Consider the following 21,955-nt stretch of genomic DNA (forward strand, 5'->3'; position numbering starts at 1 on the left):
TAATAACCCCTAATGTGTACTTTCTTCTGCAGAACACACACACACACACACACACACACATATATATATATATATGTCTGTACACTTAAAGTCAATTAATATTTCACACAAGAAAGAAAGTCATGCCTGTTTGTAATGACAAGGCTGGCTGAGTAAATGATGACAGCATTTTAACGTTTGAGGGAACTATGGCTTTAAGTCCAGCACCACGTTAGGTTGGTAAAGAGGATGTTGTATACTACACCAGCTCAAAAACGAGCAGCTGGACTCAAACCAGCGGATCTTTACGAATTCTACCCTCCACCTGCTCGATGCTAGCAGCTGAGATCCATTTCCACACTAATGCTCCTCCAAGGCCTTGGTTAAAACGAAACTGCTGTTTGAATGGATCTCGAGAGCGATGTGACTGGCACAGAAGAGTAAGTGTTGAGTTTCTCCTCTGGTGCATTTTCCTTGAAGAGTTCCACTCTAATATGCACATCCCAAGAAACGCATCTCTTTTTGTGTTCTCAAGAGGGATCCATATGCAGACGCAGGCATCATTTGACATGCCGTGACAGTTCTTTAAATGCATCGCTGCTGTTTGTTTTTGCCAGTGCCACATCCAACACAGCTCTGGAGATATGATTCAACAAAGTCTTTGGAACTCCCAGGGAATGTGTTTGACTCTAGAACTTTTCAGAAAACACCCAAGTGACAATCTGAAGCCCTCCGGATTCCACCGAAGTTCAAGGACTGAAAATTCTTCGGGTTTGAATTTTTAAACTGGCCCTGTGTTGTAATTGATAATAATATATTTCCTGTGAGCTTGTGTGACAAGTAAAATTCACTCCCATGGAAAGATGAGCTCTCTCTCCCCCTGACCCACTTTACAACTGGAATGTGATGGGTTCCAGTAGAACCTCTTCCAGAAACGCGGTTCAAGGGTCAATCAAGTCCACCCCTGCTTATTTAAACAGGTGGTTTAGTGTTTAACAAACCTAATTATCAATTTACTTCTGAAAGTATGCATTTTACAATTTAAAATATGTGGAGCAGACTACTTTTTTGAAATGCTGTCTAAAGTTTGACGTCCATTAATAGTACTAAAAAAAGCATAATATTTATAACATCTGCAGCACTATATTAATCGAGTGAGATTTTATTTAATAATCCAGAAAAAGGGCATGTTTTACATTATAATATTTACATTAATGTTATATAATCATACAAACAGTTAGAGATAAATAATATTTCCTTCGAAACGTGTGTCAAAGCCTATTTTTATACAGTCAATGGTCACAACCTGTACTGTCTCGTGTTCAGTGTTGTAAAGCCTATACTGCCATCTATTGGTGTGGTCTGCACTATTAAGTGCTCGAGTGTAAAGCATTGAGGTCGGTTACCTGCATGGTTTCAACCTTTTTGATTCCACTGCCCAAATCGCCATTTTCTAGTAACAACACAATAATTGAATTTCAAAATTCAAGAAGTTTTAAGAGTCGAATGTTCTTTAGGTTTCCCATTCTTGTTAAACCAATGAATTAAAATGTTTCCAGTCTTGTGTGGTTTAATGAGTAGTAAATAAGGATTAAGACTTTTTATTTATTTATTTATTTAACTTGCTTATTCTACCTGATTTAATATTTTTGAGCTTGGGAGTTTATATTAGCTTGCATGAATTTAGCTTATTTTCTCTATTTTAGTATAGCAAAATTATTACTTATAGTTTATTTTAATGCTTTTTTTGTCTCATTATAAAATATATTAAGAATCACTTAACAAAGAATATGAATTTTAATGATTTTACATCTAAAGTTGAAGTAAATTGGATTATATTTATATCCAACAATAATAATAATTATACAGAGGGGCACCGCTATGGTTTCTGGGCCCTCCTGTGATCTGCGTTGCAGGTCTTTTGCGTTTGTCCTAACCTCTCCCCCACCCTGTTACAGCACCCCTGCATATACAGTACCTTTATGAAATTGTAACAGATGAAATTGTACCAATTGTACCTAGTTCTAGAGAAAGGATAAATGTCAGGTCAAGTGACACAGTTAAACTAGACTGTAAGACACCGAGATACAGAGCATCAGGAATCTGTGCCCTTTGACACTGACACAGCTGGCAATGGCAGCACTAAGCTGTGTCCCATCATTCCTCTCTCTCCCTCTTTGTTTCACTCACAATCCCTGGTACAGTATGAGATAAGTTACAATGCTTTACAATGAGAAGTGGTTATTTTCTGTCATTGTGCTTATAGTGCATATTAATTATTCAATTATGTAGGCTCAAATTGTGCAATATTCTTGACAGTGTATTGACATAATAGATGTATTTTAGGGTTATATCAAAAAGTCCATCCCTTGCCCCCATCCCCCTCTTGGATATGTGTGACTCCTATGTTTCATTTAGGCATCAGAAACTTAAACATCCTATTTTATGATGCACATTCCTCCTCCAAGCCCCTTGTAAAGGAGTAAAGGACACTGCTGGAGAAGGGGTACAGGGGGTCAAGAGGAACAGCCATAAGTTGTCGCACACAAGCATTCCAGACTGGTGCTCAGGCAACGTCTGTGTGTAAAAGAGTGTGGCATGGTTGGAAATACAATCCTGTATCAATATACAAATATGACCATGCTGGTTAGCTTATTTAAAAGTTACAGGACACATCATTCCTAACATCTTAAACTACCTTAAAATTATTTTCTAAATGTTAGCTCGTTATTTCGCTTGTTTTATAAGGGTTCTTAGACAGTTTTCAGATGAGCTGGCTCGGAAAATTGTTTGTGAGACCATTTTAAACCATCAAGAAAAACATCTTACAATGGTTTAAGATGTGTTTTAGTAATATATAGTTTATTGCTTAAGTTTGAATGTAATAAAATTACATTTAAGTCCAAATCTGAAGATAATTTACAGGTGTTTTTTTTCTGGTGGTTGAATTATTGGTTAAAAAATGCTGACATTTTCAGCACACAGTCACAGTTCGGGTGAAGCGTTCAGTCGCCTCACTGCGCGCGCGTGGATTGTATGAACGCCAATTAAACAGTGCGCGAGACAACGCGCTCATCCGCGCGACCTGAGGTGAGGAGTGATGAACAACAGGAGCTTTCAAAATAGAAAAAACAAAAACATGTCAGCAACACTCCGAGTGTGATATTTGCAGCTCTACAGAGACAGGCTGGTTATCTGGGACTGGATTCCAAGGCTGTTATTCCAGGAGTAATGTGCTCTGGAGAGACTGTTGCTTGATTTCATAAAGAAACGGCGGAAGCAGTTGAACAGAGGTATGTCTCTGCACTAATGATCTTATCTCACATTGTGTTTTTCATTTGACGATTTGAAGAGCATCAACTATAGGATCAACTTTAAAAGGGAACTAAATTTATATTTATGTCATTTTAATATCTTAATAATATTTATTTTTGTTTGTTCGTTAATTTCACTACGTAATGTTAGATACAGATTGCCTACAGTATGCCTAGGCCATCTCTAGTTTAATGTACGTTTTTTTTTGTTTTTTTTTTAAGTGTACATTGTGTTGTTTATTGTTCACTTTATGCTGTTGAGTTAACGTTTAATGTTTATTGTATTATTAGTATTAAGTTATAGACCTAGATGTTTCCGTGATGGTGTGTTGTATTTGTATATAGGCTATGACAGTGCATCGTCTATGTATTGGCTATTATTAAAGCCGATACATATATATGAATAAATAGGCCTATTTTATTAAATGTATTAGTGCTTATTTACCAAAATCGTTGTCTCAGTCTTTTATGGTAATTTCAGACAATCAAAGCTTGTAAAAGCAAAAATTTTAACATTTATTCCTGTGAAACTACATGTTAATTTGAGCAGCATTAATATTAGAAATAATGTTATGTTTCATACATATTTGCAGATACAAGTTTAAACATACAGTATTTTAAAATGTTTTTTTGGATTTTTTTACTGTATTTTCTATAAAACTGCTGTTCCACTTTTTGATGAGCTGTCTCTGCCTTTCTGAAAAACAGGTATTATTTATTAATTAAATCATATTTGGCTAAAAAGCAAGCTACATAATGCTTTAATAATTTTTTTTATGTCTTGTCTATGATTAATCATGCATCTTTATCTCTGTCTTTGTCTTGAACATTTATCCACTGGGCAAGAAGCCAAATTATGAAGAGGATGTCTGCAACAAAACGCCTAAATACAGAGAGGAGTTTCAGAGTGGTCGTCCGTCTGTGTGCCTGTGAGAACACACACTCACACACAGGTCTTTACACACATGCTCTCACACACATATAAAAACAATGTATATAAGGGTCTGCACAACTTTTACTGAAATTGGCATGATTATTTTATTTCATTGTATTACCCTCCTCCATTGTTCTTATCTTGATTCCTGCAAACATCCTGAAGCTATTTACCCAAACTTTTCAATTCCTCAGTGAACAGACCAGAACAGTCTGTCTCTTTAGATGAACCCAGAGCCTCTATCAAAGTGACACATCTCAACAAAGTAGTTGTTGACACTGGAAGGGTGAGTGTTGATTCAAATGAGATCAAAGATATCACTTTATTAGATTCATCATGCTCTTTTGTAAAAAAAAAAACAGAATGAAATGATTCAAGTGAAACCAAAGTATGCAATAAAGTCAAGTTGAAGGTGTTTTCAAAATATTTTTTGTCCTTCTCCAGAGTCACAAGCCTCATATTATAGACCTCGATGCAGTCTTAAATGAGGAGGCATCACAGAGAGATGTTTATGAGTCTACAACAAAGGTTCAAAGAATGTTCTTAGCAACAGTTGTCACATTAAATACTAGTCCTAAATATATTTTATTTGTAAACTAAAATACTAATCTATCTTTGTCTTCGTGTGCCAGTCTCTGGTCGAGTATCTAATGCAGGGTTATAATGGCTGTGTAATTGTCTATGGATCTCCGGGCAGCGGTAAAACTCATACCATGCAGGGATGCAGCGTGTCAGCCAAACACAGAGGCATCATCAGCCGCGCTGCTGAGGACATCTTCGCCTGTATCAAACCTTCACACTGTTGGTTTTATAAAGTCATACCTTAAGATTTCATGTTCTATTGTAGATAAGAGTGACTTACTGTATAACACATACTGTATAGAGCAGTTACATTCCACTCCTCATTCATTGCATTATGCTCACCAGACTGCACATAATAGGATCTGTACATTAGCATCCTAGAACAATCCTTAATTTAAATAATCCAGCCCCCAAGGCATCTCACTGCAAAATCAGAGTCTCGTTCTACCACATTTTCAATGAAAAGATTTATGACCTATTGGTAAGTATTTGAAGTGTAATTAAATCACTGCATCAGTGAAATCAATTTATTATACATTAATGCATTTGGCAGATGATTTTTTCAGAGAAACGTTTTATTTATTTATTAGTTTTTTTTAGCTTGTATAAATTTATCAGTTCATGGTAATATTCACATGGCTGTGGCACCACGCAATACTCTTTGAGTTACAGTAAAATAATTTAAGCTACATTGCCGTTATAAAGCATCATTCTTATTTATACATTTTAATGTTTTTGGAAAACAAAAAGTAAAAAAATAAAAACAGGAATATTGTGAAATAATTTTGCTATTTAAAATAATAAGTGTTTTCCATTTTAATATATTTAAAAGTGTATTTCAGACTTCAATGTCACATGATCCTTCTGAAATCATTCTAATATGCAGCTGAATAAGTCTGCTTATGAGCAAAGCTTGTTAATATTTTTGTAGAAACTGTTAAAAAAGATAATAAAGATTAAAGATTCTTTGAACTTTTAAAATAAAATCTTTTTATTTAAAATAGTTTTTTTTTAATTGAAAAGTATTAACTGAATTTTTAATAATGCATCTTTGCTGAATATATATATATATTTTTTTTTATTGTACTGACCCCAAACTTTTGAACTTTTAGGGTACCAGTAAATTGCTGCATTAAAAAAAAGCTTATTGTCAGGAAAATATTTATTTGATCAACCTGCTGAATTTGTAAGTTTGTCCACTTATAAAGATATAAAGGGTCTGTAATTTGTATGCTAGGTTTATTTTAACGGATAGAGACAGAATACCAACCAAAAAACTCCAGAAAAAAACACATTAAAATAAAGGTTAGAAATTTGAAGATTGAAATAAGTATTTGATCCCCTACCAACCCGCAAGAATTCTGTCCCCCACAGTTTGGATATGTGCCCATGTGGAACACAGATTAGTCCTGCCTCTTTAAGAAGTTACTTCTAATGTCAGCTCGTTAGGTCTATAAGAAATCTGTCCACACAATCTGTATTTTCCATTCCAACCTCTCCCAGCACGCATGGCAAGACCAAAGAGTTATCAACGGATGTCAGAGATAAGATTGTAAATCTGGAATGGGTTACAAGACTATCAGCAAGAAGCTTGGAGAGAAGGAGCCACTGTTGGTATGATTATTCGGAAATGGAAGAAATACAATATAGCCATCAGCCTTGGTCTGTAGCTCCATGCAAGATCTTGCCTCATGGGGTAAGGATGATCATGTGAAAGATGAGGGATCAGCCCTGAATCACACTGGAGGCAGTTGGGACCACAGTCACCAAGCAAAACATTGGTAACACGCTATTGAAATCTTGCAGCACCCGCAAGGTTCCCCTGCTCAAGAAGGCACATGTACAGACCCATTTAAAGTTTGCCAATGAACTTATAAATGATTCAGAAAAGGCTTGGGAGAAATTGCTGTGGTAAGATGAGATCAAAATTGAGCTCTTTTGCATTAATTCGAGAAATGCTGATTATGACCCCAGTCAAGCACAGAGGTGGAAACATTATGCTTTGGAGCTGTGTTTCTGCTAAGGGTACAGGACGACTTCACCACATTGAGGGGCAAATGTACTGTAAAATCTTGGATGAGAACCTCCTTCCCTCAGCCAGAACACTGAAGATGGGGCAACAAACAATCTTCCACGGCAACAAAGTAGTGGCTCAAGAAGAGGCACATTAAGATCATGGAGTGGCCTAGCCAGTCTCCAGACCTCAGTCCTATAGAAAATCTGTGGAGGGAGCTGAAACTTTAAGTTGCCAAACGACAGCCAAGAAACCTTAGGATTTAGAGAGGATCTGTAAAGAGGAGTGGATCAAAATCCCTCATGAGAATTGTGCAAACCAACTACAAAAAACGGCTTGCCAACAAGGGTTTCTGCACCAAGTACGAAGTCGTGTTTTGCTTGGGGATCAAATACTTATTTTACCAACTGAACTGTGTCTATACATTAAAGTAAATCTACCATAAAAATTACAGACCGTTCATTTTTTGTAAGTGGGCAAACTTACAATATCATCAGGGGATCAAATAAATATTTTCCCCACTGTATGAAGTCCAACATTAAGGAAAGTGTTCAGATGTTCTTTTGTCTCTCTCCCTGATCTGTTCAGGATCCAAAAGGGAGTGAGGTGGTTTGGCTGCGTGACTGTGAGGAGGTGGTGCGTCTCGATGGGTTGACGGAGGTGGAAGTGAACTCTGTCCAGGATCTGCTGCAGGTGCATCGCCGGGGCTCTGTCCTCAGGCACACAGGTAAGAGCCAGTAACTCAGTCTGATTTGATGAGCAAACACTATTTCATCTGAAGTATGATGATCAGAGTGATCTCAGCTTGCTGTATTAAATCAGATTCATTTCTCATAACTTTCTAACATTCTTCAGGGATATCAAAGGCAGATTTTCCAAGCCGATCCCACATGGTATTCAACATTGTGGTCATTAACACAATGCTCCATTGCCCTGGTAGGCGTTTTATGTTTCCTTTAACTATATGTCTTTCTAAAGTTTTCCTGAATTGTGAATATCGCCATGTGTTTTGTTATCTTATTAGATTAATAAAATGTATTCTTCATACTAAAGATGTTTTAGGAGAGTTACACTTACATTCAGTAAAATTGTTACTTGTTTTTAATGGGTAACTCAGTCCATTTGTCAGTCAATAGCTTGCCTCAGTCAACCCCCTACGCATTAGTCAGCTCTACGAACCTCTGCCTGGGGTCTGATTGTTATTGTAGGGAGATATGAACATACCAGAGCCTCCCACAGGGTCTCCCTGTACCCCCCGCAGTGGTGTGTTGCAAACTCACAATGTCGCGGTGTAATTATGTTCTATTAATACAAATCTGATTAAATACCTCCCTTTGTGTGTGTTTGTACTTAATGGTTGCAGAGGGAGTTTTGACAGCCAGCAAACTCACTCTGGTAAGAGGATAGCATCGGAGACTCCTTTTGGCATAACTAAAATATTAGGTATTCTCTGTGTGAAGTACCCATTCTTGGCATAGATGCAGTGAGCACCATATTTGTGAATTAAGAAAGATTTTGAAACTCACATGATTTTTGTTTTTTGTTAGGTGGATCTGGCAAGCTCAGGAAAAGTAAGTTCATGTTACTCTGAATGTTTCTGTGTCAGATCACGATATTTTAGTTAGAAACTGATTGACCACCATTGACTGACCTATTATAATAGTAAAATGTTATGGTCATTCTAAAATACTAACCACTATATTAAGCATGGGACAAGTTTCCAAGTTTTTAAATTTGTTTTAATTTAACAACTTTTTTACTTAAAGAAAAAACATCAATGCGCCAGTCTATGGTGACGAGTGATCGTCTTTTTTAATGAGTCTTTATGAATGATTCATCATCTTGCCACACGCTGAATTAAATGACTGCCTTAACGATAAAGTCTTTGAATTATTGACTCAACTATTTTTTAGGTGATTTGCCTTTACGATAAAGACTTTAAATTTCATTCATTCAAATGATTCATCAAAATGGTTGATTTAGTTGTAGTGTAATACCACATGTTGCTCATAGATGGATAATACACAAAGCACAAATAAACTGACAAAGTAACTGTATCTATCTAAAATGTAAGTTTGTTTAGTACTGACTAAAAATAAATCATGTGTCATAATTGAATATCGGTGCTGTTGATTACCTGCAACAAATGGCCAAGACATTCCACCCTTACGAAAAAGTAGTATACTTCAAGTTTATTTTACTAAGTATACTTAAGTAAAGTTCAAGTATTTTTAAGTATACTTTATGTAGCAAGTATACAAATATCAGTGTTCTAGCAGTATACTTGTAAGTGTACTGTTTCAGTACTCCTTGGGACTAAATTGGCCCACTTTCTAGTATATAAAGTATACTTTTAAGTATACTTTAAGTATAACAGTAGCAGACTTTGAGCACACAACTAGTTTACCTCTGTTTGTACTGTAGTTTATACTGCAATTATACTAAAAGTGAACTTATAGGTTTACTGATAGTTTATTAATTAAATACTTTGTACACTTTGAAGTATAGTCTCAGTAAACTTCTATTCTAGTATACTACAAGCATACTCATAAGTTTTCTTTAAGTGAACTTTACATCATACTTTAAATTAGGTATACTAATTTGTCCCTATTTAGGTTTTAATGTGTATAAATTTTGTTATATGAATATCTGAACTTACAAAACATCCAAAGATAGAACAGGGTATCTGCTTGTAAACAAAAACATTTTATTCTAGTTTCATGCATAATTTTTAAAAACACTTTAATATCGGTTAGTTTCATAAAAAATAAAGAAATAACATTTTGAACAAAAAGCTGAAAAAAAGACTATGAATTGGATTAAGGATGATAATAAAAATGTAGATGGAGTCGATCAACACCTGAAAGCTTGACTGTAATTATTACCTCTTCATCGGTCAACATTTTATTCCATAACGTTACCGTTTTGATGCTGTTTCTTGTCAGATGATCGTGTTACATGTGCTAGTATGTGGTGTATCTTTTTTCTTCTTAACTTGTTGTTTTTTTGGAAATTCTGTACAGAAGATGTGTACTAGCACCCTCTACCGTGTAATAATGAAAACACGGGTTCTAGGAGTATAGCTCAAATATATTTAGACTTTTTTTTTTGTAAGTATAAGTCAAGTATACTTAAATGTCATTTTAAGTATATTTCTGAGGAGTACATAAAGCCCATTTCTGAGAAGTACATAAAGTAAACTAAAAGCATAAACTTTTTTTTTTCTTAAGGGCAGTGTTGTTACATACTTTAATACAAAGCTTCGGGGGAGTTTCAGTTTTAATGTTCACTTTCTTTCTCTACCCCCAGTGTCGTAGTTTTGTGGTTCCTGACAAGAGAACTTTCAATGCCACAAATGAAAACCCACAAGAGACCAAGATGCTGAAACGCTCTCTCACCATATTCGGAAATGTTAGTAATACTTCAAACATGTCCGCAAAAAAAGAGCATGCTTTATCTATTATCACTGTTGTCCCGGTCAGACTAAAGGCATTTTTGAAGAGCAGAGTTTGTTTTGAGTATCTCCAGTGATTATTTATCAGTCAAAGAGCCCTATCTTAATCATATCAATGTGTTGGCTGCATATGCAGTAAATTACACAGAAAATTATCTGTAGGATTACATAGATTTCCATTTAGGGAAGGGAAGATGTCATGTCACATTAATACAGAGAAAAATATTATTTTCAGAATATTGATTATTTACATTTAGATAATATGGAGGCCTCTTCTTCCCAGTTCTGAGTTTTCTCACTGTGTTTGACGAAAAAATTCCATAATATGAGAGTCATTTTGGACATAAATTACAAATAAAAAATGTTTTGATACCTGTCCTGGTATTATGTATATAAATGATGTTTTATAACAAAGTTCGGGAGGAGCAGTCACAGTTCATTAACCTGATTAACACAAGTGGAGACCAATCAGTAATCAACTCATGACAAGGTATAAATAACAGCAGAACGTACCTCTGTTCATTGACAGTTTTCAGTATCCCTCCTCCACCCCATTTCTCCTCACTTATATTAATATTATTAATATTATATTACCTGTATTAAATATACATTGCTGTGAACTTGTGAATACTATAAAAAGTATTCAAATGCAAAGTACAGAAAATCTCAATCTTTTCTTTTCTTTTTAGGTGATTTTTGCCCTCAGCTCTGTGGGGTCCCAGCATGTCCCATACAGAGAATCCAAACTAACCCGAGCACTTAGGGACTGGTGAGTATCATCAACATCAGCATCATTATTTCTCCACTTTCTTCAACATTTGTGTAAGTTTGTTGACTGTTTCTGAGTTTGATGTTTATTTTGTTATCTGGTTTAGTTTGGGAGGGAACTGCCGGACGTGTTTAGTGGTCACGGTTTCATCTCAATCATCTTTAATATCTGAAACTCTCAGCTCTCTACAGTTTGCCTCCAGAGCTATGGCTGTTCCATCACGACCCATATACACCTCTCAGTTACATTACACACCTGAACAGGTATACACACTCTTCCCAAAACACATACTTTCAGAATATTTATCACATTTCAACAAATGTGCATACATTCTTCCCAGATGCATCTCATTCTTACATATACGTAACTCACCTTAATAGAAAAACACCACAATAAATGAGTGTCTTATAATAATTTTCTTTGTACAAATGTTTGCTAACAGTTTTAATCTTTTTTTTCACTTTTAATTTGCTGAAATTTTACTCACACTCAGACCATTCAAGATGTAGATGAGTTTGTTTCTTCATCTGTGCAGATTTCGATTTCCATTTTTGAAAATTTAGTTTTGCTTCACTTGCTCACTAATGGATCCTCTGCTTTGAATGGGTGCCGTCAGAGTGAGAGTTCAAACAACTGATAATCTTTGTTGTTGGAGTCATGTGGATTAATATAATGTTTTTATCAGCTGTTTGGACTCTCATTCTGACGGCACCCATTCACTGCAGTGGATCAGTTGGTGAACAAGTGACATAATGCAAAATTTCCCCAAATCTGTTCCAAAGAAAGAAACTCATCTACACCTTGGATGGCCTGAGGGTGAGGACATTTTCACCAAATTTTTATTTTTAGGTGAACTATTTCTTTTTTCCAATGATTACACTTACAGATCATACCCAGGTGCACAAAACTGGTGAAGTCTTACACACAACGCAGTCTTACACACAACGCTATTATCTAATATGTTTTATAAAATCAGCTCATTCATAAATTGTAATCTTACAAAAATATTCTATTCATGTACATATCTGATTTGGAAGAAGGATATTAATCATCTGACCAGACAGCAGATTTTACCACCAGTCGGATCTGACAGAAAGGTAAGACTCAAACTCACACACATACACAGCACATATTCACATAGACATAATTTATAGCTTCACTTTAAACCCTGAATGTGTTTGTATGTCAAGTGCCCTTTTGCAGCTGAGTGAGTCGTAAAGATGAAAGGGGAAACTTTTATTGTGCTCATCAGTTTGACTCTTCATTTGAATAGTTTTGCCTCTAGTGGCCTGTTTCTAAAGTTACAGTATAGTGAGAGAGAACATCATCAGGACGCTCTGATGAGCCAGAGGAGGAGTTTTAATCTAAATATACAATATACAATGTTTTATTGGGACATTCAGTTTTTGTGTTTATTTTAACTGTGATACGAATACCATATAATTCCCATGGAACATGCCTTCGGTTATATAGCTGAAAAATTCCTTTATAAACAGCATATAATGCATGTCAAACCCTTTAAAGTTATATAGCAGAGCCACATATTGCAAGTAAAACAGTTGCAAATATGAGAAAAGATCAAATGTGTGAGAATATTTTATTAAAAAATTAGTTGGGAAAGTTGTTTTGTGCATCCATATGCATAAACAACACAAGTTATGATAATTTATTGAAATTTGTAAACAATGTCTTTCTAACTATAGAAATTTTTAGTTAAATGTCTGATGATAGACCTGCATGCAAAGTAATACGTTTGATAGAAAGATGGTGCACTAGGCTTTGTTTTAAAAATGGGAACACATGATAGGTAAAAATTGATAGCCTGACTTCACTGTAAGTCGCTTTGGATAAAAGCGTCTGCTAAATGTATAAATTTAATTTAATTTTAATTTAAAAATGTCTTGCTTTTGTCATTTTAAGAGACTAACTTTTTATCATTGACAGAATTTTTCTTAAGAGACAGTATGATCTGGTATCTTCATATTTGGTGTTCCATTTGTTGTATTTTCAGTCTCAGACATGCTTGCTTCCCAATCTTTTGAGTTCAGTCAGTCCCTCTGAACCTAAACTCAGCTCAGGCCACTGTGGAGATGGGCTGGAGCTCAGAACTTTTCTCCCCCAGCTGGAAAAACCAGGCCAAACCGAACCACCTGGGCATTACAGCCGCGGATCTCGACCTGGAGATGAGAAAAACAGAGCTGATGGTAACAAGCTGCATTTTTAAATAAAACCAGTAATCACTTTAAACACTACAGAAGAATTTTTTACTGCTTTGCAGGTAGGACACGCTCCCTGCCCCATTCCCTTTCTGGGGCAGTTCTCCATGATGCTGGAGGCAGAGAAAGAACTGAAAGGGGATCAGAGTTTTCATCTTCACAGCTCCGTTCCGTAGAACGGCGCTCTACATCCTCTCTTGAAGCTTTTTCAGCTCCCTCGGCAGCTGTGGAATGTCCTAACTGTTCCCGGGAACAAAAGCTCAGAGAGGAATATGACAAGATTATTGTTCAGGGAAGGAGAGACAAGGATTCTCTCAGTCAGAAAGTAGCAGAACTGGAAAATGAGTTGAAAACAAGAGCAACACAGGAGAAACAAGAGGGATTGAGCTTGGAAAAGTCAAGAGGAAATCAAGATTCTGCAAGCATCACATCTGCAGATATGGGAATATTAAAGACTGCAGAGGTACCAGTAATGCGCTGGATTATATCACAGTATCTACAGTCACTTTGTTCCTATAGATAGGGGAAAACATATCTGGAGTTATTATATTTATATATTTTATGCACTGGGGTCATACAAATTTTTATGTTTTTAAAAAAACTCTTATGCTCTCTAAGGTTGCATTTATTTGATAAAAAATACAGTAAAAACAGTAATATTGTTACATTTAAAAGACCAGTTTTTATTCCTTTGATGACAATGATGAATTTTCAGCAGCCATTACTCCAGTCTTTAGTGTCGCATGGTCCTTCTGATATGCTGATTTGATGCTTAAGTAACATGTATTATTTTTTTTTTTTTACTTTATTTTTCTACTTTTTTTTTTCAAACAGATAAAACAACATCAACAAACATTTATAATACAAGTGCACATCTCCATCCTTACATACTTTTGCGTACACTAGTACAAACAAAAAGTATATTCTGAGCACATATACACATACATGGACATACACTGGTCACCAAGGAGAGAACTTATATTATATTCCAGATCACATGATTCACTCAAATTCTGCAATACTGTTTTGTTAAGGGTTAAACTGCCAACTCTATCCATTAGTTAGAAGTCAAAAATGATTTTCATCTCTTTTCAACCATTTCTGCCAATGTGATACCATACTTTCAGTTTGTTTTCTTAACGAAAAAGTCAGAGATTCCATATTGTACACCTCTGTTACAATCTCTTGCCATTCAAACATTGATGGGGGATCTTCTTTGAGCCATTTCCTTGTAATGGCTTTCTTACTGGCTGCTAGTAGTATATTAGAAAGATAAGTATCCTCTTTTGTCATATCTAAAGGGATGATGCCCAGGTACATAGTTTTAAAGTCACATTCCAGATTCATCCCCATTATTGCATTCATTTCTCTATTTAAATCCTGCCAATAAGTATGAATTTTGTTACAGTCCCAAAAGATGTGAAAATGGTCTGCCAGTACATTAAGTAACATGTATTATTATTGATGTTCTAACAGTTGTGCTGCTTAATATTTTCGTAGAAACCTTTTTCTCCTCAGTATTCTTTGATCAACAGTTCAAAAGAGCAGCATTTATTTACAGTTACATTTAATCGTTTAGCAGACGCTTTTATTCAAAGCAACGTACAAATGAGGAAAACAATAGAAGCAATCAGACAAACGAGACAGTTAAACGGCTCAGTTAGTCTAGCACAGTACACATAGCTAGTTTATATATATATATATATATATATATGGAATAGTTAAGTACTAGTATTAGTTCATCAGGTGCATCAGGAGGATGTGGAGGTTAACTGTGTCAAAAGCAGCAGACAGATCCAGCAAGATGAGTACTGAGGATTTGGAAGCTGCTCTTGCCAGTCTCAGGGCTTCAGTAACCGAGAGCAGGGGAGTCTCAGTTGAGTGGCCGCTTTTGAAGCCAGATTGGTTGTTGTCCAGGAGTTTGTTCTGTGCAAGGAACATAGAGAGTTGGTTGAACACAACTCACTCAAATGTCTTTGCAATGAACGGAATAAGGGATACCAGTCTGTTATATGAAAAAAAAACTACTGTTACATGATAAATGTCACTGTTAATCAATTTATTGTATCCCTATTAAATAAATTTAGAAACTATAGTCTATAATAAAAATAAAAAAAATCATATAAATTGAGCAAATAGTTTTGAAGTTATTCAGTTATCTAAAAGTGGAACCAAATATACAGGTAAACATTCATTAATATATTAATTTACATTAATAATTTGGAAATATGGTCAAAAATGTGCATTTGACCTATTATGACATGCCATTTCCGTTTTCCATTGTGTGCCAACAATAAAGATGAGTACAGAAATGTCTCTGCCTGTCCTTCAGGTGTGTTTGCAAACAGAAGCAGAGGAGCTGAGATCAGACCTGAGCACATGTCGTGAGAGAGAGAAAATGCTGACACAAACGCTGCACTCTGAGAGAGAAAGGCTGAGCCAGGACATCCAGAATCTGCTCACACAACTCAACAGCACCAGAGAGAGAAACAGCCAGCTTGTGTCAACCCATAACAACCAGCGGGTACAAATCACACAACCTGCCACCAATGTTGAGTTTTAGAATCTGTTTGATTATATGAACGTTATTATTGTGCGTTTTTTTTTTTTTTATGGTAGGAGAGCTTGTTGGCAGAACTACAGATCAGCAGAGAAGAGCTCAAAAGATTTCGAGAGAGTGTGTCTCTTACCCTCAGCCAGCTCGAGACTGAAAAGGTTTCATGTTTTATTCTGTCCTTATTATTTTAAAGTATTATTCAATTATTTGTTGTTATGTTGTTTTAGACTTTTTTGTAAGGTTATGTTTCAGATCTTTCTACAGATAACTTGAAAACAATACACCTTTATCAAATCTTAAAAGAAGTGTGTAATTCCTGTGCTGCTACCATCACCAAGAAAAATGGCTAAAATAGTCAATATCTTTAAACAGTTTCATAGATACACCGCCTGTGTGGCATTGGTTAGTCAAACAGATAGTCCCACCCCAAAACTCACACCATAGGTTGAGCCCATGTTGTTATATTGTGTCATTGGGGGGCTCAAACCAACCACTTTTGGGGAAATCAACCTACAAATTGCTTCTAGTTGTCTCTGGATATTAAGGCATAGCATAAAGTAATTCAATGTTGAAAAAACACCACACCTTAACTGGAGAATGAAATTAGATGTGTTTTGCCCTTTATTGGTAGATTATGTGAACTGCAGTTTAATTTTGTTTTACAGGCTGAACTGATGTCACACTTGGAGGACATAAAAAGTTCCTATGAAAAGGTAACCTAAGACATATACTAGCAATCAAAAGTTTGGAGTTGGTAGGATTTATTTATGTTTTTGAAAGAAATCTCTTATTCTCACCAGGGGCCTGTTTCATAAAACAGTTTACCAAATAAGCCAGGCTTATTTGAGTTAGTCTGACTTATTTTGAACCAAATCAACTGACAGAAAGTCAGACTAACTGACCTCAATATAGAGTACATATTCGTACTTTTAAGTACATATTAGTAGATAAAGTGTAGAGATTAGTAACCTTTGAAAGGGTACTGCCCCAATGAATATTTTTTTTAATGAATGGGTAAAGAAGCATTCAAGGTTTGAAAGGTTTTCTGACCCCAAACTTTTGAATGGTAGTGTATGTAATTCATTACATTTATTTTTGTTAAAAAAGCAATAATTACACAAATAAAAGATGAATGTTCTGCATGTGTATGCATGCTGCTTCTGCAGGTGTGCTTGGAAAATGCTGGTTTGAGACAGAAACTCAAGTCATTTTTGAGGGAGATCAACTCTGCACCCTTTACAGAATCCAGCAGTCCAGACACAAACTCTTCACACACACATGCAGTCACAACGAACACCGAAATGATTGTCGTCTCACACCAAGTGTCTCAGCTGTGTCCTGCAGGTGTCACACAAGGCAAGAGATCCATATAATAAAAAAACAGCCTTATTCAATATTCTGTGTTTAGGCTGTAGGTAACCTTTTCATGTTAATGCTGTTGTTTTTGGCATGCCAGCAGGAAGTGAATGCTGCTTTAGTCAGTGTGAAGAGTTTCAGCATCCTGAGGTGGAGTTTACAGAGAAGTCTGAAACCACAAACAACAGCAACTGTGAACAGCCTCTGTATAAACCTCAAACCCTCTACAAGCAGTTGTGAGCATCTGTTGATCAAAAAATATATGTACAGGAGTTCTATTTGACTGTCAAAGCTTATGTAGTTGATTCTGTGTTGTTTCTGCAGGAGGAGGGAGCACAGTCTGTTACTGGATGTGATGCTGGTTTTGTACAGGAGAGAGTGGTTTCTGCAGGACGCTATTCCATATGTCAGACGTACACTCAGGAAGTGTGGACTGAGACCTGAGGATATAGACTAAAGACTGTACTTGTGTATGAGTGAATGAGGGATGTGGAGAGTAAAAGTTATCATGTATGAATCATTGTTAAGGCATAGTTCACCTAAAATCGCAAAAAGCTGCCACATCCTAAAGGAACAAAAGCTAAAAGGTACATCTTTATACCTTATTTACCCTTGAAAGGTACATATGAATATCTTAAAGGTACATATTAGTACTTTTAAGGAAATATTAGTAGATAAAGTGTTATTTTTTTAGATTAAAGGCTCCAATTGCAGTTGCATGCATTAGAATGATCAGCACGGTGCTGTATGTCCGTGTTCAATAGAAGAAATTAAGTCATCACAGGTTAGAAACAACATGACAATTAGGGAATGTCGAAAGAAATGCATTTTAGGGTGAACTATTCCTCTAAGTGGCATGATAATATATCTAACTTAACTAAGGGAACAATAAAGAAAAAGCACCACTGACAAAGTCCAGCGTGTTGTATCAGTGCTCTGAGGCCTTGAAAATTCATCATCATACTAATTTTCGGCCTCCTCTACCTCCTGCAGTGTGTCATCCAGATTTCTAGGAGGCAGTGCTGAGCCTGTGTAATTCAGATTAACTGCCTCGTATATCTGGCAGGTTTGTGAGCTGGGCCTACTGTATATAGTGACCTCGGTATGGGTCTAGCTTTAAACGCCCTTTGTTCTGCTTTGGAAGTAAGGTTGTTTAGCTCATCCGCTAGTTTTTTTAATCTCTTTTCTTTCGCTCTTTTTAAATTAAGCTAAATGGCTGTTGAGGAAGAGGTGGGGATTGGCGTTGGGTGACTTGTTTGTGGTGGTTTCCATGGGGATCAATTTGGTTGATTTGATTTTTTGCCGCTGGAGCTTATTTGTGCACTTGTCATAAAAGAGCAAATAAGTGGAGGCTGGGTCTGGTTTTGCGCGAAACTTCTTGCTACATTCTTTTAGTGTTTTAGAGTTCTGCCAAGCCTGTTTTGTAAGAAAATCTAATTAAATGTTAGAAATTTGTACTGTTCTCTCCAACTGCATTGTTTTCAGAAATGTGCAATGCATAAATGTCTAAAAAAATGGTTTAGTGTTTCATGGGTTTCAAGGGTTAGTTCACCCAAAAATGAAAATTCTGTCATTAATTACTCACCCTCATGTCATTCCAAACATGTGAGACCTTCATTCATCTTTGGATCACAAATTAAGATATTTTTGATGAAATCCGAGAGCTCTCTGACCCTACATAACAGCAACACAACTGACATGTTCGAAGCCCAGAAAGATAGAATTGTTCAATGTAGTTTTTTTTTCTCTTTACACTCAAAAAGTAATCTCATAGCTTCCTAAAATTATGGTTGAACCACTGATGAACTATATTATCAATGTCTTTACTACCTTTCTGGGCCTTGAATGTGGTAGTTACGTGTTGTCTATACAGGGTCAGAAAGCTCTCGGACTTCATCAAAAATATCTTGATTTTTGCTATGAAGAGGAACGAAGGTCTTACAGGATTGAAACGACATGTGGCTAAGTAATTCATGACAGAATTTTCATTTTTGGGTTAAACTATCCCTTTAAGAATTATAATTTAGAGAAGTTGTTCTCAATTTAGGAACCTCAGATAATGTCCAAGGCCAAGCATTAATCTTTAAAATATTTAGCTATGTTAACAAAATAAAAATTTTAAAATAAAAATTTAACAAACTGAATTGACATAATATATTTATTTGTTTATTTTAGGGCTGGGCAAGTTAATGCATTATTATCGCGTTAACACAATAATTGATTAACGCAGACAATTATTTTATCATGCATTAACACAGTTTTTATTATTATGAAAGTCCATTGCTCACTGGCTCTGAATACATATACAAACAAATCGTGGGTCACAGGAGGGGATCCTCCATTCAAATTATTTAGGCTAAGCAACAACATTCACAAACCACTGTTCACTGTTATTTTTAACAGAACGGAATGCAACAAGCTCGTAATCATGACTTAGAAGTTGGAAATAGTAAGTTTATGATAGCACGTGAAGACAGTGGTAACACGTCCCTCTCACAATATATTGCTTTACAGATCTATTGCTTTTGCCACTCAGAAATATTCACGCAATCATGCAGCACATATCAGTAGTGTTGCTTTGGTCAACAAAAATTATGACTAAATATCGTCTAAATGTGGTTTACGACGCAGGCGACGTCACTTCCTCAAACCCCACTCGAGGCATTATTTAGTAGAAGACAAAAAACAAAGTTAAGTCTGACACAGAAATTGTCCAATGTGTGTACTTCTAACATGTTTGGTTGGTAAAATAAATGTTGTAAATTCAAATCAGAGCTTCTTACGTGTCTGGAATGGATGTATTCTTGAGTCTATAAGGTAACCATAATATAATAAGATAACCTTGTTTAAAATGGGTTTGGCTAAAATAAAATTTTGCTTTCGTTTATGCTACTAGGTACATATACTATATTGGCTGGGTTAAATAGAATTGCATTACTAAAAAGAGACTAAAATACAATTTTCATTGACTAAAATGACTAAATGTCATCAGTTTTCGTTGAATAAACTAGACGAAAATAGTCATGGATAATTCTGACTAAAAATAAGACTAAAATGCTCAGACATTTAGTTGACTGAAACTTGACTAGACTAAAAAAAGAGTATGAACGTGACTAAAACTAATAAAAACTAAAATGAAAGTTTCACACAAAGGCTGCCAAAAACAACATTACATATTAGAAGATCGAGGCTCCAGACTCCTGCATAACCACAAAGCATTTGAAAGTAACCGTGTGCTGACTCATAATGGTATTTTCAGTGGAAACTGACTCCGTTCTTCTTATAGAACAGTTACTAGAAAAGGCAGATGAATGTTTCTGAATAAATTTAGACTGATGACTTATTTGAGGGGTTTTGTAATGCACATATTTATACTATATCCAAATATACATATACTGTAGTTTTAACTTTTAAAGTCTGGGCTTCTTAAGTACCTAAAAACCGCTTGTTCAGTCTGATGGCTGATGTGCACTTTATAAACAACTTCATTTATATCTGTTTTCTGAGAGTTTTAAAATATTTGATGAACAAATTCTTGAGTAAGTTCAGCTCCGTTCTCCAGGTTCAGTCACTGACCTTTAACTTCAGATGAGAAACAGCATTCTTCAGACAGCCCACTGAAGCTTTTCTCACAATCTGGATGATCTCCACCTGTTCACTAATTCAAGAGGTCAAAGGTCAGGGATAAACCACCATGTGAAATATGACGTTTTAGATACAATTTAGTAAAGAGAACTGTTACTTTGTTACTTTGTTAATGTTACTTTGAATATAAACCATCAGTTTTCTAATTGAATGTTTGAAAAAATAATTTTTTATAGTCATTTATTTCAATTTAGCCACAAAAAACAATGGCAATGCCAATTATTGAAATGTATTTTCCATGTTTTGTTTGGTTCATTTTTTTTTTTAGTTTCAAACCTCTCTGTATCTTCTCCATTTTGTCTCCAGCAATACCATATGTCCCATATATATTTTAAACCCTGATTTACACTTTCAAATGTAATTTAAAGTGAACTGTCCCATTCTAAACCTCAAATTATATTTAGAGCTTAACAATGTCAATTACAGCGTGAGTCCAGGAATGTGAAAGGGTTCAGCTAAATAACAGTTACATATATTAAACATGATAGCACTATTGAGAGCACTACAGAATCTCATTTCCTCTTCAGTGGAAATTATGACCCTGGACCACAAAACCAGTTATAAGTCACATGGGTATATTTGTAGCAGTAGCACAAATTACATTGAATAGGCCAAAAATTTTCTTGCATGCCAAAAATCATTAGGATATTAGAGTAAAGATTATGTTCCATGAAGATAATTTGTACATTTCCTACCGTAAATATATGAAAACTTATTTTTTTATTAGTAATATGCATTGTTAAGGACTTCAGTTAGACAACTTTAAAGGTGATTTTCTCAATATTTAGATTTTTTTCGCTCTCTCAGATTCCAGACTTTCAAATAGTTGTATCTTGGCCAAATATTGTCCTGTCCTCACAAACCATACATCAATGGAAAGCTTATTTGTTCAGATTTGAGATGATGTATAAATCTCAATTTCAAAAAAATTCACCCTTAATACTGGTTTTGTTGTCCAGGGTCACAATTAGATAGAAAATAAGGAATACATATAATATTACTTACAATATTCATTTTCATAATCACAATTAAATAACAATTAATTTCAACATTATCGTTAACAATTATGACTTTATTTGTTGCAGTCAAGTCTTGAAACTTTGTATTCCACAAGTGCAACATAATTTTTTACAAT

General features: G+C 35.4%; 1 protein-coding gene across 1 annotated transcript; it reads left to right on the plus strand.

The window, feature by feature from the left end:
- The first annotated feature begins 3,043 nt into the window (after positions 1-3,043).
- Positions 3,044-18,213, plus strand: si:ch211-63b16.4 (kinesin-like protein KIF3A). The gene is made up of 22 exons (XM_059520270.1): positions 3,044-3,272; positions 4,140-4,246; positions 4,422-4,513; positions 4,672-4,755; positions 4,860-5,010; positions 5,217-5,290; positions 7,412-7,550; positions 7,679-7,759; positions 8,187-8,218; positions 8,371-8,394; positions 10,133-10,234; positions 10,967-11,046; positions 11,153-11,309; positions 12,084-12,143; positions 13,058-13,257; positions 13,329-13,725; positions 15,595-15,786; positions 15,882-15,977; positions 16,485-16,532; positions 16,986-17,175; positions 17,279-17,411; positions 17,500-18,213. Exons 2-22 carry the CDS (start codon positions 4,150-4,152, stop codon positions 17,630-17,632), a joined length of 2,562 nt encoding a protein of 853 aa, XP_059376253.1. The 5' UTR covers positions 3,044-3,272; positions 4,140-4,149; the 3' UTR covers positions 17,633-18,213.
- Positions 18,214-21,955: the final 3,742 nt, after the last annotated feature.

Source organism: Carassius carassius, chromosome 32, assembly GCF_963082965.1.
Source record: "Carassius carassius chromosome 32, fCarCar2.1, whole genome shotgun sequence".
Taxonomy (NCBI): domain Eukaryota; kingdom Metazoa; phylum Chordata; class Actinopteri; order Cypriniformes; family Cyprinidae; genus Carassius; species Carassius carassius.

What these genes read in the sequence shown, in the direction of transcription:
- si:ch211-63b16.4 (XM_059520270.1), top strand. Translation starts at nt 4,150, where the DNA reads ATGAAGAGGATGTCTGCAACAAAACGCCTAAATACAGAGAGGAGTTTC. An exon ending in TTTATGAGTCTACAACAAAG is followed by an intron (nt 4,756 to 4,859) that starts GTTCAAAGAATG and finishes TTCGTGTGCCAG; the next exon opens with TCTCTGGTCGAGTATCTAAT. An exon ending in AAAAGATTTATGACCTATTG is followed by an intron (nt 5,291 to 7,411) that starts GTAAGTATTTGA and finishes TGATCTGTTCAG; the next exon opens with GATCCAAAAGGGAGTGAGGT.